At 38.3% G+C, this 19,383-nt stretch overlaps 1 protein-coding gene across 1 annotated transcript; it reads right to left on the reverse strand.

Annotated features, from left to right (window-relative positions):
• Positions 1-33: 33 nt before the first annotated feature.
• On the reverse strand, positions 34-17,575 carry LOC127439369 (pericentrin-like; the record flags this gene model as incomplete). The annotated part of the gene is made up of 16 exons (XM_051695618.1): positions 34-193; positions 1,978-2,973; positions 3,511-3,672; positions 3,824-3,976; positions 4,367-4,534; positions 4,766-5,002; positions 6,169-6,189; positions 6,367-6,486; positions 7,345-7,577; positions 7,974-8,000; positions 8,241-8,432; positions 9,177-9,339; positions 9,535-9,752; positions 9,957-10,138; positions 11,962-12,122; positions 17,410-17,575. Coding segments are annotated over 16 exons (3,202 nt in total), but the record flags the coding sequence as incomplete, so codon positions are not given.
• Positions 17,576-19,383: the final 1,808 nt, after the last annotated feature.

Genomic DNA, 19,383 nt, shown 5'->3' on the forward strand with positions numbered 1-19,383 from the left:
CACGCTGAACCAAACAAAAATATAAATCAAGCTTAAGGTACACAGTTTAAAAACATTAAACTGAAGCTTCCCCTTTCTGCAAATGTACTTCCTGTACGAGTTGTTGTCTTGTGAGCCAGATCAGCAGAGAGCTGAGAGGGTTGGGCTAAATCTTCCTGTTCTTGTACATCCTTTTTTGTCTGCTGTCATTTCACTGCACACATAATGTGGTAGATCTGTAACTAATTAGACAGACACTGGAAAGCTTGAAACCATGAGGTGACTTCCCAAAAAACTGACCACTAACATCATGACATAGTAAACAAACCATCATTCATATGGACTTTTTGCTGTGTCATTCTTGCAATTCAGCACTGCACAAGAAACAAAGGAAAACCATGTGAGACTTTTTGACCATAAAAGAATTGCTGGTAAGAATCATTCATTTAGGGAACCAGACTACACTAGATGAGCAGTATGTTTTTTGTTGCGTGGAATCAGTGAGGACAACGCAATAGAACGTGTCAGTTTACCGGTGTTTTTTCTTTTTTTTTATTATTCTTTTTTATCCCCTTTTCTCCCAATTTGGAATGCCCAATTCCCACTACTTGGTAGGTCCTCATGTGGTGCGGTTACACACCTCAATCCAGGTGGTGGTGGACAAGTCTCAATTGCCTCTGCTTCCGAGACCATCAATCCCTGCATATTATCACATGGCTCGTCGTGCATGACACCGCGGAGACTCACAGCATGTGGAGGCTCATGCTACTCTCCGCGATCCAGGCACAACTTACCACATGCCACATTGAGAGCGAGAACCACTAATCGGGACCATGAGGAGGTTACCCCATGTGACTCTACCCTCCCTAGCAACCAGGCTAATTTGGTTGCTTAGGAGACCTGGCTGGACTCACTCAGCACACCCTGGATTCGAACTCACGACTCCAGGGTGGTAGTCAGCATCAATACTCGCTGAGCCACCCAGGCCACCCAGTTTACTGTTGTTAAATTATGGGAGGGACAGACTGGGTGTGACGAAAATCACATGGGATTCAAACCACAAGCTCACAATTCAGCTAAAACAACATTATGAAACTCCTCTGGTTTATCATTTGTCAGGAGGGGGGGGGGGACCTCAAAGAAATGGTTTGCCCAAGAATGAAAATTCTCTCATTATTTACTCACCCTCATTTCATCCTTTTTCTTCTGCAGACAACAAACATATTTTTAGAAGAATATTTCAGCTCTGTAGGTCCATATACTGCAATTAAATGGTAACCAAATCTCTGAAGCTCCAAAAAGCACATTAAGGTAGCATAAAAGTTACCCATGTCTTCTACAGCGATCCAGTTGATTTTGGGTGAGAACAGACCAAAAAGTAACTTCCTTTTCACTGTACATCTTGCCATTGCAGTCGTTAACCATATTCATGATTTCAAGCCTAATTAAACTTCCTAGCGGTTGATGTATGCGCAGGGCGCTAGATGGCGCTAAGAAGTGTAATAAAGCTTGAAATCATGATGGCCATGGAGACTGCTGATGTCAAGATTTATAGTGAAAAGCAGTTATTTGGTCTGTACTCACCCAAAACCGATTGGATCTTTTCAGAAGACATGGATTAAACCACTGGAGTCTTACAAATTACTTTTATGCTGCCTTTATGTGCTTTTTGGAGTTTCAAAGATTTAGTCACCATTTACTTACATTGTATGGACCAACAAAGCAGAGTTATTTTTCATAAAAACCTGTGTGTTCTGCTGAAGACAGAAAGTCAAACATCTGGGATGGCATGAGGGTGAGTAAAAGAGAGAATTTTAATTTTTCGGTAAACTATTCCTTTAAGTTAAACAGAACTGGTTCTGAGTAATAACATATTCTTGATTCCCAACACTAACTCGAAGTCATAAGAGTCAGAAAGGATTAATGTATTTTTAAAATGTGCAAACAACAGAAAACAGTCATTTACGAATATTGTATAATCAAGTCCAAGTATCTCACCAATACTTCTTTCTGGGATTCCCCTTGTTTTGCAACTGTCTCCTCCTGCTGCTCATATAGCTCTTCTATATAGTTTGTCTTTAAAGTCACTTCCTGTTTCAAGTGCTCTATTTCCTCTTGGAGACATCCCTCACGCTTCCTCAGAGCCTCTCTCTCCATGGACAGTTCCGTTTTCCCTGTCTCCAAGGCGATGATGTTACCTCTGCATGCTTGGACATACTCCTCAAGTTCCTTGAGTTTGGACCGCAAAGCAGCAATCTCCTTCTGATCCTCCTCCTCTCTGTGCTGTAGCTTGGAGACCTGGCTTTCCAGCTGCACCTTCTCCACTCTCTGCCTCTGCACCTCCTTCTGCAGCCTGTCAAGCTCCTGCTGCGCCTTCTCTCTCCTCTCCTCTACCCTTCTCAACTTGAGCTCTGATTCTCTCATGTCGGACTGGCGAGTTTGCTCTTTATCTTCCAACTCTTCCACTCGGTCAGTCAATCTCTCGGTCTCTGCTCGTTTCTCCTCTAGCTGGAGTTTGAGCTCCTCTGCCTCCTGTTCCAGCATTGCCACTTTCCCTCTTTCCTCTCCCAGACTGTGGCTAAGTGCCTCCACTTGACTCCCATACTGTTCCTCCTGGGACAGCAGCAGTCTTTGAAGAGCTTCCCTCTCTCCGGCGGCACGTTCCAGCTCAACCTGTAACTCCTGTAAACGAGCGCTAGCCAACTGGAGGGTATGGCTGTTGAGCTCCTGACACAGGCTCTCCTCTGTTGCCCTCTGCTGGCGAGGTCGAGGGGACCAGGGGAAGTCTGAGGACTCCGGGCTGTCAGTGATGGGGTCATTGACGTCATGATGGTTGGGGTCAAGCTGGCTTAGCTCCTCTTGAAGCTTGTTGATGACCTCATGGAGCTGCTCTGCCTCTTCTTCCTTGGCATGGAGCAAACGTTCCTGATCGCCACGAAGACGTTCGACCAGAGATCGCAGCTCTTCGATCTCAGCCTGCTTTTCTTCAAGAGTCTGAAAATATCAATGGGGACTACAGTTACAAAACCAGCATCATAAATTCCACCATTGAGAAAAATGAATATTATGAAGTCCAGATGGAACTTAATTACAACCAAGAAAAACTGTGTGCAGGAGAATTGGGGCTGTTTTGAAGGCAAAGGTGGTCACACCAAATATTGATTTAGCTTGTTTATGTTTACTGAACTTCGTATGATGTTAAATGATAAATAATCTATTTATGGCATTATTTTTGAAGACATCCTCACTATGCAACATTTTTCACAAGTGCCTAAAACTTTTGCACAGTACTGTATATATTTAATAAAAATAGTTTTTGCTTTTGTGATGACGCTTTTGCAAGATTCAACCTGAAATTCACTCAAAGCAACAGCTCTGTGACAAATAAGTTGCAAAAAGTTAGTAATTAGTTTTAAAAGCTGCAATAACAGCACTTAGGTTGAGAACATAATCTGCTTTAGAAACAGAAAATTAGATTGATAAATCCTGAAAATCCAAACAAACAACATATCTGAGGGATAAAGTGCTCACTTTATTATCGTTGGTCATTTCCAGCTCCTGCTGCAGCTGGAGGATCTGCTGGTTTAAGTGGTCAATCTCTTGATTCTTCTCCTCTAGAAGAGCAGAAGGAAGCTGAAGGATAGACTCATCATTCCCCTCCTCTAGCCGTCTGGTCAGAGTGTCAACGGTCTCCTAAAGGAAACAGACACAATGAACAAACAGATCCAACCGAACAGCTTTTCAAATCTTCCAGAAGATCAATGTTAACTACATCTCTTACAATATTCTAGAGTTCTGTGAGATATATATATAAAAAAAGAAAAAGTTGAAACTGCACAGGTACCTGTAAGTGTGTAATGTGAGCATGGAGTTGATCCTCTGTAGCTCTGCTCTCTCTGCTTTTGAGCTCCAGCTGTAGTACGAGCTGTCTGATCTCTTCCTCCCTCAGTTCTACATCTTTCTCAAGCTCACCTACACGCTCCGACAGCAACTCCACCTACGAGATGAAGTATCAAGCAATAAATAACATCTTTTCCATGTTAATCTGAGGTTTAAAACCATGAAGGGTTGCTTGGTTACCAATTTCCACGGTGAAATTTTATTGGTCCAAAATCCCACTCTATATAGCTGTGCATTAAGCATCAAATATGCTAATATAATTGAGTGATTGCTTTACTTCACACAGCATTTTGCTTTCACAAACATGATGCGTCGCACCTTGTTGTATGCGGTCTTGGGTTGTGTTCTGATCATTTCGATGTAGTTTCAATTTTACATTGTGTAATTGGCTAGTTTTAATAAATGTAATCTTTTTTCTCTTTTTTTTTTTTTTTTTTTTAAGTGCGAAACTCAGATTAACTACATCTAAACATTCTCCTTGACACACCTGTTGCTCTCTGTTCTGCAGATCCTGTTGTGTAGCTTCCAGCTGTTCCCGGAGGTTGGGGTCAGAGTTCACATCAGGGAAACAGTGTCTGGTCTCATCGAGTTTAGACTGCAGAGCAGAAATCTGAAGCTTATTGGCATACTGCTGTTGTTGCAATGCTTCTTTATCCTGAAAGAGAACACACAAACCAATATGGGCTAGTGCTACAAAGACACTTTTGCAAAAGCACTGCAAGATGCAAACTGGGGGAATCATTTGAACGTACCACTATTTTGAACACCAGTACCCAATCAAAATCGGTGAACTATTTGCCATGCAACTTAATTCTATACTCTTGTAATTTTACGTTCAAATGTAAAAGTGTGTGCAAATGTGTTTTGTACCAATACAGAGATGCACCTGAGTGAGCTCCTGAAGACTCTTGCACGTTTTCTGAAGTTCTTGCTCCAGCTGTGTGACAGTCTTGCTGGCCTCCGCACTGCTCAGTAACGCCTGCTCCAGCTCACGGATACGAGTCGCAAGTTTTTCGATCTCCTCATTGCGCTCTTCCACATCACGTTGACACTGCTCTTTTGCTGACAATAGCACGTTGTAGTCTTCCATCTTATCTATAATCAGAGCCTGAAGGCTCTCCACCTGTACAAAACCCCCCCAAAAAAGATACAGGTCTAAAGGCAAGTGTAAGTGAGCATATCAATTAAAATGCCGAAGATGCATGTGGGCAAATGGGCCAAATAACTTAAAGTAAAAATAAATTAAAGCAACACAGTCTTGTGAAGCATGGACATATTTAAAGAGCTACAAGTCCACAAACTAATGTCAGACAGGACATCTCAAAAGAATGGACACAGATGATCGGAGCATCATGATTTTGGTAAAAAGGCGCTCTTGCAACAGCAGCTACTACAATAGCAGGCTGAGACATTTCACAGACTGTCCAGAGGGGAAGCGCAGGGGTTTTAAAAGGAATATTTTGGGTTTAATACAAGTTAAGCTAAATCGACAGCATTTATGGCATCATGTTGATTACCACAAAAATTTATGTAGGCTCGTCCCTCCTTTTCTTTATTAAAAAATAAATAAATGGGAGGTTACAGTGAGGCACTTACAATCAAAGTGAATGAGGCCAATTTTGAGGGTTTAAATACAGAAATGTGAAGCTTATAATTTTATAAAAGCACTTACATGAACTCTTCTGATAAAACTCATGTATTATTTGAACTGTAAAGTTGTTTACATTGTCATTTTTACTGTCGTTTTAGGGTTTGTTGACATTACATCTTCATGAAAATCAAGTTGTAAAATTGGATATAACTTTACACAGAAAAGGTGAGTGATTTTATCACACTAAAATCATGTTAACAAACATTTTGTGTATGTCTTGTGGCAATACGTTTGAAAAAGTGAATATTTTAACATTCAAAAATTGGCCCCCATTCACTTCCATTGTAAGTGCCTCACTGTAACCCAGATTCTTGCTTTTTATAAAGAAAAGTGGCCAAATCAAAATTAATTTTTGTGGTTATCAGTATTATGCCACAAATGCTGTTGATTGAGCTTAACTTGTATTGAACCCGGAATGTTCCTTTAAGAGCGTTTATGCATTCACATGGGGAGGAGGAAGCAAAGGCAAAGACATGTATTAAAGATGTGACTGCTGTATATCTATTGAAAAATGGTTTAATAAACAAGACAGTGAATTGAGAGGAAGTAGCACATGCTCAAATCCTTTAAAATATTGTATAAGCCATGCAAAAGCTGCTATAGGACCACTATATAATGACTAAATCCATATAACATACCTGAAGAACTAAGTCCTCAATCTACAACATTCAGTTAAGAAAAAAAGGCAAATCAAAACGTCAAATCATTCACAAAAATGTATCAGAGTGGCTTTTGATTTTTATCATCAACGATTATTCATAATTCACAAAAAAAAACGCACAAGATATTTTGTTAAGAAAAATCACATCTCTGTAGTTCTAGACATTGGCCATTACCCTTTGACCTTTGCGGTCCCCTCCTGCGTGTCCTTTAGACGGCTGTCTCAGCTGAGCTTCCAGATTCTTGATTTCCTGCTGGAATTCATCTCTCTCATGTTCCCTTTCCACCGCTTGTTCCTGTACATTTACAGGACAGTCAGTTATTCTCTTAGAAGTCTTTTACAATTTCTTACAGTCTTACATAAAACGAACTAAGCATGTATAGCAGGAATAGTTCACACAAAAATGAAAATAAAAATGAATTTTTTTATTTTTTTTTACTCACCCTCATGCTATCCCAGGTGTGCATGATTTACTTTCTTCTGCAGAACACAAATTATGATTTTTAGAAGAATATTTCGGCTCTGTAGGTCCATTCAATGCAAGTGAATGGGTGCCAAACTTGATCCTTCAAAAAGCACATTAAGGCAACATAAAAGTAATCCATATGACTCCAGTGTTTTAATCCATATCTTCAGAAGCGACATGATAGGTGTGGATGAGAAACAGATCAATATTGAAGTCCTTTTTTGCTAGAAATTCTTCTCTCTGCCCAGTAGGGGGCGATATGCATTAAGAATGTGAATCACCAAAACACAAGAATGTGAAGGTGAAAGTTAAAGTGGAGAATGACTGAGCAGGGAGGAAAATTTATAGTAAAAAAGGACTTTAATATTGATCCGTTTCTCACCCACACCTATCATATCGCTTCTGAAGACATTGATTAAACCACTGGAGTCTTATGGATTAATTTTATGCTACCTTATGTGATTTTTGAAGCTTCAAAAATGGGGCATCCACTCACTTGCATTGAGAGGACCAAAAGAGCTGAGATATTCTTCTAAAAATCTTCATTTGTGTTTTGCAGAAGAAAGTCATACACATCTTGGATCACATGAGGGTGAGTAAATAATGAGAATTTTCATTTTTGGGTGAACTATCCCTTTAAGCTCATCCTAAATCTGTGAACAAAGGCATTCAGCAGGAAACACTCACATCTATGAACTGGCGATGATGTTTGAGTTGTTTCTCCAGAGCATCAATGTGTTGCTGCAGGTCTTCAGTCTGCAGGTGGTGCTGTTCCTCCAGCTGATGTGTGCGGCTCTCCTGCTCTTCCAGGGTCTGCTCCAGGATCCGCAGCTGAGACGCCAACCCACCGCAGTCCTTCTCGGCCTGCCTCTGCACCTCCACACACTCCTGCCCCAGACGCTCAGCCTCTGCCAGCAGAGCTGCACAGAGCCCAGAAGGCCCAATGAATGAAAATTTAACAGCAGAGTGAAGAGAACACAACATTTACACTCATTTGAACAACTGCAAATGCAAATTAGGATGCAAACATGCACGGGAGCTTCAGGTCATTTGTGCAGTTTCAATGCACAAATAAAAGCACAGCAAACTGGATTGAGAACAAACTGGCAAAGAAAGAATTATAAAAAGTAAAAAATTACATTAAAAATGCGCTTTTTAAACAGGTATTTTGAACTTCAAAACCACATTTTAGAACAAGTTAGACTGCAAACAAAGCCTGAGCATCAATAAAACACAAGTTAAAATAAATTTCAAACTTGGAACAGATGCATTTAGAGATCAATATTCAACTTCAGTCTCAGATTGTCAACACAAACCTGTCTCTTCCTCGGCATCGAGGAAGCCTACAGAGCAGAGAGAATTTAAAGGATCAAACTAGGCCCTACATAGCAAAGCACACAATCATTTTACATGTACATGTGCAAAAACAACTGATGCATCTTTAAAAGACCACGACTATTCTGGCATGCCCTGAATGACAAAACGAAATGTTTCGTTATGTAACACAAGCACAGATTTAAACTAAATCATTTCAACCTAAATTAAATCTCGTCTCCTAAACTCCTTCTCCGATCCTCTCTCACCCTTCTCAGTGTCTCCAAGACCCACAGCGAGGGCTTCTCTCTGACGCAGGAGGAGGGCGTGATTTTCGCTGACCTCCTTCAGTTGGATCCGAGTGCTCTCCAACTCCTCCGCCAGACGCTGCTCCTTCGTCTCCTTCTGCTGGAGAGCCTCCTCCAGAGCGGCCTTCTCAGCTACATAGCCTTCCATCAGACCTGGAAGTACACACAAGCACATGTGAGGGCACAAAGGAGAGCAAAGAGAAAGAAATTTCATTTGAAAGGATGAAGCTATACCTTACTTTCAAAACCTAACCTCTAAATTTTAAAAAATTCCTTGCTTTGTTGTCATTTGTGAGGAAACGCTTTTGATGCTGATCGTGAATAACTCTACTTTTTCCTCATTCCAAGCGTAAAAGACGTATTTTCTCGCAGTCTTCTGGCGTAAATCGTATTCACTGAGTCACTGAGATGAATCAATGTCATAACCAGTACCTATAACGTTATTTGAGCCAATGGATGGATCCACTGATGCAGTATGAAACATAAAATGTAACATTTCACAGTTTTTTCTTGTTAGCCTACAACAGAAAAACATAATGAAGGTTCTGTTGAAATGACTGGACCTTTTCCCACCTATTCATGTCTTGACATGCGCACGTCACTGAACAGAAATAGCATGTACGTATACAATGACAAAGTAGGCCTACCTTAAAGCAAGTTGCTTAGAAATGTAAACATAAAATAAAGTTATGAATATTAAAATCATGTTCTGTGAATGGATCTTAAATTGTAAAATGAATGCATGTAATAAAAGCAGAACAGAAATCTCTGTGACAAAAATACTGTAGACTTACTCCGGCCCCCTTTAAAAACATAATAGAATGACCTGGCCCTGGAAGCAAAAAGTTTGGGGTCCCCTGAGTTAGAGGGAAAATTGATAAGCAGAAAACTTCTAACCTTCAGCCTTGTGCAACTCCAGCTGTAGTTGGCTCTTCAGACTGGCCTCATGATCCAACTGCTCCAGGAGATGAGAGTTCTGAAGCAGCAGAGATGCTCTGACCTCACCTCCATCTCTGAACCGCTCGTCCAGCGCAACCTGCAGACCACACATCTGCTCCAACTACAGCAGAGAGAGAGATAAAAAGGGGAAAAAGACAAAAGAAAAAGAAATAAATCAGCTTTTACTAGGCTGCTGATAGGACTAAAATCACATACACATGAGAAGGGCTTAAACATATTTTTCAGTCTAATCAGGCTGTGTTCCAATTTGCATACTGTCCGTTCTATTAAGTCAAGTCAGTTGTTGGAGTGGCACCTGCTGTGAGGACTCCGAGAGCAGCTCCAGTACTTTATCCACGGCAGTGCGCAGGCGTGTGCAGGCTCCCAGCATGAGCTCTTCTCCTTCTGCCTCCATCTCTCCCTCCTGCCCAGAAAACACACTCTCCAACAGCCTCTGAGACAACTCCAGCCCCTCGTCCACCACCGACGACCAAGCACTGCAGTCAACATCTCCATCCATGCCGGCCAGATCTCCTGAGAGTGGTGGTAAGAGGACTCAATTGTTAAAAATGAGTGAAAACAGGCTTTTCAATGGATAGTACCTTCATTTATAAAGAATTGAGCTCATTGGCTATCATTAAATCATTATACATTCACATTTTATGTGACAAAAATGGAACGCTGACAAATCCATTCTGGTCGACCACAATTTATAATTTTACAAAGAGTGAAACGCACCCGTTTCATGTGAGTCACGATTACTCCTGGCTGTCCTAGTGTTGGATGTTTCATCTCCAGGGGGGCCACCTGTTACACATGCCCCTAACTTGCGGCTGATGTGCTCCTCTGTTGCGACTGTAACCCGAAGCATATCTATGAGCATTTGCTGCAGTTTGTCACGAGCTTTTCGCATGTCTTGTCTGATAAAAAAAAACAACAAATAAAAAAACACCGACAGTAAATACCAAAGTTTTACTGATTCACTCAATTTTAAAAAGCAGTTTATCTACAACAGTAGCAAGCAGGTGCAGAATCAAAGCTCAACGACAGCATTTGTGGCATAATGCCGATTAACACAAATCAATTTAGACTCATCCCTAGTTTTCTTAAAAATTAAAAATTGAAAGAATAAAGCAAAAATCAAGGTTACAGTGAGGCACAATGGATGTGCTTATTGAAAGTGAATGGGGACAATTTTGAGGGTTTAAAAACAAATATAAAGCTGATAATTTTTTATAAAAGCACTTGCATTAATTCTTCTGTTAAAACTCGTGTATTATTTGAGCAATAAATTTGTTTAAATTGTCATTTTTACAGTAATTTTACGGTTTTAGGGTTTGTTGGTATTATATCATCATAGTATTGAAGTTGTAAAATTGGCTATAACTTTACACAGACAAGGTTAGTAAGTGATTTTATCACACTGCAGTGTTTACATGCATATTGTTTATGTCTTGTGGCTATACGTTTGAAAAAGTGTGTATTTTAACGTTCAAAAATTGGCCCCCATTCACTTCCGTTGCAAGTGCCTCACTGTAACCCTGATTTTTTTTTAATAAAAAAAAAAAAAAAAAAAAAAAAAAAAAGAGTCAAAATAAATTGTGGTCATCAACCTTATGCCACAAATGCTGTCTACTGAACTTGACTTGTATTAAACTCGGATTACTCCTTTAACTACAGTACTGTAAATATTCCTATCACCATCTTAATTGTTCCCCCAACCAGGGTTCCCACTATTTTTTTTTTCCAGGACATTTTATGCACACAAGTTTAATATTTGAGCAAAAACACATGCGTCCATTAAACTGAGCTTTTATTTTGCCGTTTGTGTGTTCTTGATGGTAGTTTCTCACCTCCAGTGTGATTATTAATCCCTGTACAGCTGTGATTTATTAAATAAATCTATAGTCTGTATGTGCTGCGCACTTCAGAGTAATCTGTTCTACGTTATCTCACACACACGAGCGTACTTGTGATGATCATAATGAGGTGTTTTCAGTGTATGAGCGGCTGGCTTCACAGATTCATTTTTAACCGTGTATCACTTGCGATTATATATTTATTCAATTAAATCTGATTTTTGCAGTTTAATTAATCACACTAGGACAAATCACAATTTTAATTTGATTAATTGTGCATTCAAACATTCATTTCCATCCAAATATGTCACATTCCATGTCTTTCTGCATTTTATGGCTAATGCCATTTGTGAATTTATTTAAAAAAAAAAAAAAAAAAAAAAAAGAATCAGTGGTCTGACCATCATCGTTGTCTAAAGTTTGTAAATTCAAATGTTTTATTGTGAATAACACAACAGCTATGTTGGAATGAAAAAAAACAAATCTTATTTTGTACTATCAATACTTAAACTATTTAGTTGGAGAAAAGCAGAGGTGACACCAGATGAGCACAGAATGCATGTATGTGACATGGATTTGTTCGTTGTTCTACAATGTGCAGCCACTGGCACTGACAAAACGATACAAATGTGTATTTGACTCCTATTCAGAGTCCCGATTATTACCATGTTTTTGTACTTGTAACAAAAACCTTGTTAGCAAAACAGTTCTATTACACTTAAATATTTTCCAGGACAAAAAAAATTATTTTCCAGGACATTTTGGTATTTTTTATTTTTTATTTTCCACGACTGGAAAACTGCAATGCAAAATTCCAAGTTTTCCAGTTTGCGTGGGAACCCTGCCCAACCCTCTTCCTTTTGTGTCCTTACAGGTCAGCTGACCTTTGCTGTGTGGCCGTGTTGAGGTCTGCTCTAAGCATGGCTAGCAGATTGTCTCCCTCCTGGTTCTCCCGGTCTCTGCGCTGCAGGAGCGTCTCCAGCGTTTCCATCTCTGCCCGCTTTCCCTCGAGCTTCACCTGTAGTCCACTCACCTCTGTACGAAGCTAAGGAAAAGGCAGGAGATATACCACAAACTGTAAACCAGTCATCACACAGACAGGAAATGTATAAACATTTGTCTGAGGCGGCGTCAACGCATCATCAGTAATGAGGACGAGGTTGCGCTGTCTAGAAGACATCAGCACCATAAAATATTTTTGTTTTCAAACTCAATATAAAAAAGGACCATACGTGAATGTTCCTGTAGTTCTACAAAATTTACAGCTCAGCCTGTTTGAGCCTAAAAGACTGAAAGCCATAATGTAAAAGGAAGACTATGGCAGCAAGTTTGAATGTGACAATGTAGGGTGCATTTAAATGAGACTCCTGTTAGGGTGTGTGGTGCATTCCACCAAACAAAAAGGCATACAAATGTGCACCCTCAACTTCTGATATGCACATTATTTTGAGCAGCAGCATCCTAAACACCCCCTTAAAATAGCAACAAAACTGTCAGGTTTCACCAGGAAAGGACAGACAAACAACGTTTGGATTCTTTAAAATCTCACTTTTTTCATTTACAGGTCATGTTTGAAAAGGACCCACTGTAGATCTGAAAGTTGTAGTAACAATCAGTGTTAATCTTGTCAATTAAATAACTGACAAAAATGTTTGTTGATGAAGTGTTTAAAAAATTACTTACATTTATCATGAATTTTTATTTTTTTTATTTTATTTTTTTTTAAACATACTGTTGAAGAAAATATGACAACACTAGCCAGTTAATCTTCTTACTCATATGCATCATTGATATAATCTATACCCACAACATAATGTAATTTTACAACTTCTGCACAGACATTAAAGTGAATGCACAACTGAACTGGAACCAAGTGCTAATCAGAATACGTAACTCGTGCTGTGAATAGATGGTTGCCTAGATTTTAGTGAAAGCTGATTGACAGGGATGCATCAGGACAGATTTGCGTTTACACCTCAAATGCAAGTGGTCACCTGCATTTTTGACCTCCTCCGAGTCCGTATGGTTTCCAGCAAACCGATCCCATTTTCGCTTGTGACCAGATCACCCCAAATGTACCTTAAAGGGATAGATCACCCAAAAATGAAAATGCTCTCATTTTCACTCACCCTCATGCCATCCCAGATGTGTATGACATTTTCTTCAGCAAAACACACACAAAAAGTTTTCGAAGAACATATCAGCTCTGTAGGTCCATACAATGCAAGTGAATGGGTGCCAAAATTTTGCCACTCCAAAAAGCACATAAAAAGGCATAAGTAATCCATACGACTCCAGTGTTTTAATCCATATCTTCAGAAGACCTGCGTGAAGTTGGCCCCCCACCCAACGCAAAACGTCGGCAAAATAGTCTCAATCGTTTGTGCTTCGTTTGTGCCAGTAAAAGTTTCATTTGTGCTGCTTCGGTTTTTTAAATATTAGACACTGAATTTCAGGCGAATTATAAATGCTGATATTTATTGAATACAATACTGACAGAATAAAATAGATCACTTAATGGTCACAAAAATCAAATGTAGGTTAGTAGCAGTCTCGGTCATTCTGATTACTATATATTAGGCTACTATATTACATATTTCTAAAATAGGTCTATCTTGTTTTGTGTGTAGTCAGTACGATTTATGAGTAGTGAGCATTTTATTTTGGGTTTGTCATTTCAATCTCTTACCAAAATGTTGGATGAAGATGTTTTAATACAACAACAACTCCTTATAAATGTTTTTGTAGTCACTATGGTGTTTATTAAAAACTTATTGGTGTTCAGACAGCAGCAGCTCAGTATTCATCTGGTGTCTGTCGGACTCTTTTTCTGTCACTCACTTTCGCTCAGCTCTGGGCACGAGAACAAAAGCGCAAATCTCCTCGATGTGAACACACTTTTAGAGTCCAATTGCCGAAGACTTTCTGTCAAGAGTAATCATCACATCATTTGTTCAATAAACAATTATCTTTACTTCATTCACTGGTCTTTCCTGAGTGAACTTTATTTATTTACATGGAGTATCATCTGCTACACTTCACTGCCATCACTAGGCGCAAGTGACACTTCTGTTCAAGATGCTCTTGTGGAAATTAGTGTAGAGTTAGTAGAGAAAAAGTCGATATAAATCAAACTAAAAAAGTAGTTACTAAATCACATTTCTGGCCAATGTAAGTACAATGTTTTAACACTGTCAGTTACAATATTATTTGTTAACTTCAAGAATAATGGTACGACATTCAAGAGAGCTAAGATTGTCCATGTTTATTGAACTGAAAACTCATTGCTAATGCTAATACTAATATATGCTACTTAGTTGCACATGTGACCCATGTTAGTTTTTTGAATACATTGTGCATCTAGGGGGTCAACATTACCATATTGGTCTTAATATAAGATATATTATCCTTATATATTATTACTGTATTATATTATCCTTATATTTGGACCAATACAGTAATACATGAAAACAAGTTTATACTGAACATGACATTTTTTGAGTCAGGATTATTTAAGTGGGTAATTATGTTTTGCTTATGCCAGATGCCCAAGAAACCAGCAGTCGACAGATTCCAGTTTCACTGTCCTGTGTTCATCAAAAGAGGCCATAGTCCAAAATGGCAACATAGCTACTCCTAATCTGGACAGAGCTTAGTAAGCAGCTAGAAAACAAGATCACTGCAAAGGCTCTATACACTTTTGTTAAATTAAACACACAACATCTGGACTGATTTAGGGTTTACTCATGAATGTGATCATGAAACAAATGGCAGTAGTGATGACACAGGGTCCCTTTCACCCAGACCAAAAGATTGCTGGACTTTTGATCTTGAAGTTCCATTTTAGAAACGGATCGAATTCATGCCTGAGACGGTTAAATACAACAACAAGTTCTCTAAAACAAAAAAGGAATACACAATTTTGAAACCTGGAATCTGGACACATGTGATAAATCATCACATGTTTTTAAGTTTAAGTTTTTAAAGGTCCTTTATTTGTTAATGGATGTTCGATAGTACACAGTAATTAAATTTCAAAAGTAAAATCATTTTGGCTTAATTCATTGAGTCACAAGTTTCCACACACACACAAGTACTAGTCAAAAGTTTGAAAACATTAAGATTTTTTAAAGTCTCTTCTGCTCACCAAGGCTGCATTTATTGGATCAAAAATACAGTAAAACAGTAATATTGTGAAATATTATTCCAATGTAAAAGTTGTTTTCTATCTGAATATATAGTAAACTGTAATTTATTCCTGTGATCAAAGCTGAATTTACAGCATCATTACTTCAGTCTTCAGTGTCACACAATCCTTCAGAAATCATTCTAATATGCTGATTTGCTGCTCAAGAAACATTCATTATTATTATCAGTTGAAAACAGTTGTGCTGTTTTTTTTTTTTTTTTTTTTGTGGAAACCATGATACACAACCATTCAAAGGTTTGGGGTAAGTAATTGTACATGTATATATATATATATATATATATATATATATATATATATATATACACACACATAAAAAAAAATACTTTTATTCAGCAAGGACGCATTAAATTGATCAAAAGATTTATATTTATATTATTTATATTGTTAAAAAGATTTCCATTTCAAATAAATGCTGTTCTTTTTACCTTTCTATTCATCAAAGAATCCACACAAAAATGTATCACGTTTTCCACAAAAATATTAATCATGCAAAAATGGTTTTCAACATTGATAAAAAATAAGAACCATTTTTAATAATTGAGCACCAATAATAATTGATAATAGTTGAGCACAAAATCAACATTTTACTATGATTTCTGAAGGATCATGTGACATTGAAGATGAGGTTTTTTTTTTTTTATGCCAGTCAAATTACAAACAATGAACATGACAATAGTCATTCCAACACATAGTATAAAATACAGAGCATATATAGACTACAAATAGAAAAGAATATACAGTAAAATCATTAAAATAAACAATACAAGTAAAATAAAGAAAAACAAAAACAAACCATTGAAGACTGGAGTAATGATGCTGAAAATTCAGCTTTGACATCACAGAAATAAAATTACATTTTAAATTATATTAAAACAGAAAACAGCTATTTTAAAGTGTATTGTTTCAAAATATTACTGTTTTTACTGTGTTTTTTTTTATCAAATAAATACAGCCTTGGTGAGATTAAGAGACTTTTCAAAAACATTTAAAAATCTTAATGTTTACAAACTTTTGACCTGTACTGTATAGGCCCACACACACACACACACACACACACACACACACACACACACACAGCCTATGTATGTATAAACACAGAGCTACAGCAAACAGATTATGGTTCCTGCATTTATGACAATGTTAATATTACTACTGTTATTCACATAACTACATACAGTAACGTAAAAACACTTACCTTGGAGTTTGTTACATTCCACACATCCTGTGAACCACTGTGTCCGTTAAAAGTTGAAAACGCACAGTGGATAGGTAACGGTTAAGTGAATGCGACTATTTATGTGATTTGGTTTGCCATTTGGTTCTTACCTTGTTATTTCAACTGTATTGTTAAAAAAAAAAGTCGCAAAAAACGAAACTTTTACTGGCACAAACCAGCACAAATGAAGCACAAACGATTGAGCCTATTTTGGGTGAATTTGGAGCATGTGGGGGGGCTGAGTGACCTCAGAATGACCAATAAATATTATTTTAATATCTAAAAAACCAAAGCAGCACAAACGAAAATTTTTATAGCACAAACCAGCTCAAACGAAGCACAAACGAGCCAGTCTGGCCATTCTCTATTGACCTCTCTCATCAACAAGGTATTTCCGTCCACAGAACTGCCGCTCACTGGATGTTTTTTGTTTTTGGCACCATTCAGAGTAAATTCTAGAGACTGTTGTGTGTGAAAATCCCAGGAGATCAGCAGTTACAGAAATACTCAAACCAGCCCATCTGGCACCAACAAACGTGCCACAGTCAAAATCCCGGAGATACATATTTTCCTCATTCTGATGGTTGATGTGAACATTAACTGAAGCTCCTGACCCATATCAGCATGATTTTATGCATTGCACTGCTGCCACATGATTGGCCGATTAGATAATCGCATAAATAAGTAGGTTTACAGGTGTTCCTAATAAAGTGCTCGGTGAGTGTATATTTCCAGTACAGCTGGTTAAAAGTTAATCTTCAGCAAATGACCATTTTAACGGCATTTTAGCACTGCTGTGTAAATTGTAGCAATATGTAATAAAAACACAGAAAGCCACAGTTTGTGTGAATAACAGAAGTGGTACAGATAATTTAACAGGTTTGAAAGTGGCTCTGTGCATTGTACCTGTGACACTACAGTGTCCAGTTGCTGTAGTTGTGTGGCGAGTTGGCTCATCTGGTCTCTGTAGGCAAGTTCAGTTTCTTCGTGCTGCTGTCTTAAAGTCCTTTCCAGCTCCTCCAGAGCAACAGACTTCTCCCTGTCACTCTCCTCCTGAAACACAAATACAGTCCTGAAAAATGCACATATTTACCTATCCTTCGTTTAAGGCAACGGGAAACTGGGAATCAACTTTGTTGATTCTGGGAAACACTTCGAAGAACAGGTAGAGATAAAGTCATATGCAGAACATGACAAAGCTTTTGTTCCAAGAAAATATCTGTTGTGAAACACAAATCAGTAGCAAATGTATCAATATCTTTCCATGTGCATCCTTCAAAAAAGACACAAAAAAACCCCCCACAAATGTCCATAACATAACGGATCAAAACTCACCAAGTGCTCTTACTAAAGAACAAAAACGCAGAACACACAATCACCAATCTCTACTGTATACACATGCACGCACACTCAAACCTCAAATCCTCATTTAGTCATCTCACGTGTCCCTACATTTCCTCCCATCTGTAGGATTATTACTGATAGACATGACCTCTCTAATGCTCCGGTAGGAAAGTGGCCAACCAACAAACTAACCACCAGAGTATGTCAAAGGCCCCGAGCTGTGAGAGTTTAGCTGGTCTGAGGGACAGTTTTCCCTATAAGCTCAAACACGACAGGTCTGAAAGCATTCTGATTAGGTGAAAGATTTTCTGTGAATGGTGAGAGCTATTGAATATGGTACAGGTTGTGGATTAGTATTAATTTGAGTTTAGCTAGTGTGGACTGATGTCCACAGATGTTACCTCCTCTCTCCAGCATGACATTGGGTTTAGCTATTGTTTAGACCAGAGTCGGAGATATAATGACTTTATGCGCTCTATAACAAAAAACCCTGTACATATCAGATTTCAGAGAGCCTATATCATGTCCATTTTCAAAAGGGACTCTTTTCTTACACTCTCTTCAAATAGAGCATGATATACCATGTAGACATACTCTTAACATGACTGGCCATATGTACGCAACTAAGCCGAGACTTCTAGTTGCATACCAGACTCCCACTCAAAACAAAGGACACAAGCTTGACGAGTCCTGTAGCGTGCACCTGACTTACTCGGCCCCAATGAAACACATTGAACTAAAGTGGCAAGCTGGCGGAGGCTGGCCAATCATAAGAAACGTCAATTAGATTTAAGTCTTAAGAGTACAGTAGCAAAACTGAAGTTGGGTAAAACCAAATTATGACAAGTTTTAAGATGCTAGAAACCCTGAACAGCATAAGACTTTATTTTCCTTGACATTGTAATCATGATTACTAATGTTGATTTTTAGAATTTACATTAATATACCTTTGAATAGGGCAACTGCCTTCCATATTCTTTATGTAGGCTACACATACAAAACAAGCTGAGATCCCTCTCTGAATTACTTTATTGCTATTTTACTTATCAGTAAAATCGATAGTGCCAAAGTGATCTGCTTCACATTGGATCTCTAAGCAAAAATAAAGCAGTCATTAAAATGTAACGAATTACACACAGAATGCAAACAATGAACCCATCCCATGAAAATCACTGAGACTGTCACTCACATTTTAACACTGAACGTTTGAGCCCTACAGTTCACTGCAAGCTCACTAACTGTCCGTGGCGTGCACTGAGATCTGCATTTTCGTTAGTGCTCAACATTAAGCTTTTCCAGGTACTTGTCTAATGAACAAGTAAAACTGATGGTTTACTTGTCCAAAAGGTAAGTCACTTTTCCAAAACCCATTTCAATATTTTAAAAGGCAAGTCACTTTTCCAAAAAATTCTCAATATTTAAAAATGAATACTGATGAGGCACCAGGTATATAAAAGTCAACCTTAGTGAGCCAAAATTATTATGCTCTCGGGATGTTAAAAGGTTAGTTCACTCAAAGAAAATTATTTTATGATT

The sequence above is a fragment of the Myxocyprinus asiaticus genome, unplaced genomic scaffold (assembly GCF_019703515.2).
Source record: "Myxocyprinus asiaticus isolate MX2 ecotype Aquarium Trade unplaced genomic scaffold, UBuf_Myxa_2 HiC_scaffold_126, whole genome shotgun sequence".
Classification (NCBI taxonomy): Eukaryota; Metazoa; Chordata; class Actinopteri; order Cypriniformes; family Catostomidae; genus Myxocyprinus; species Myxocyprinus asiaticus.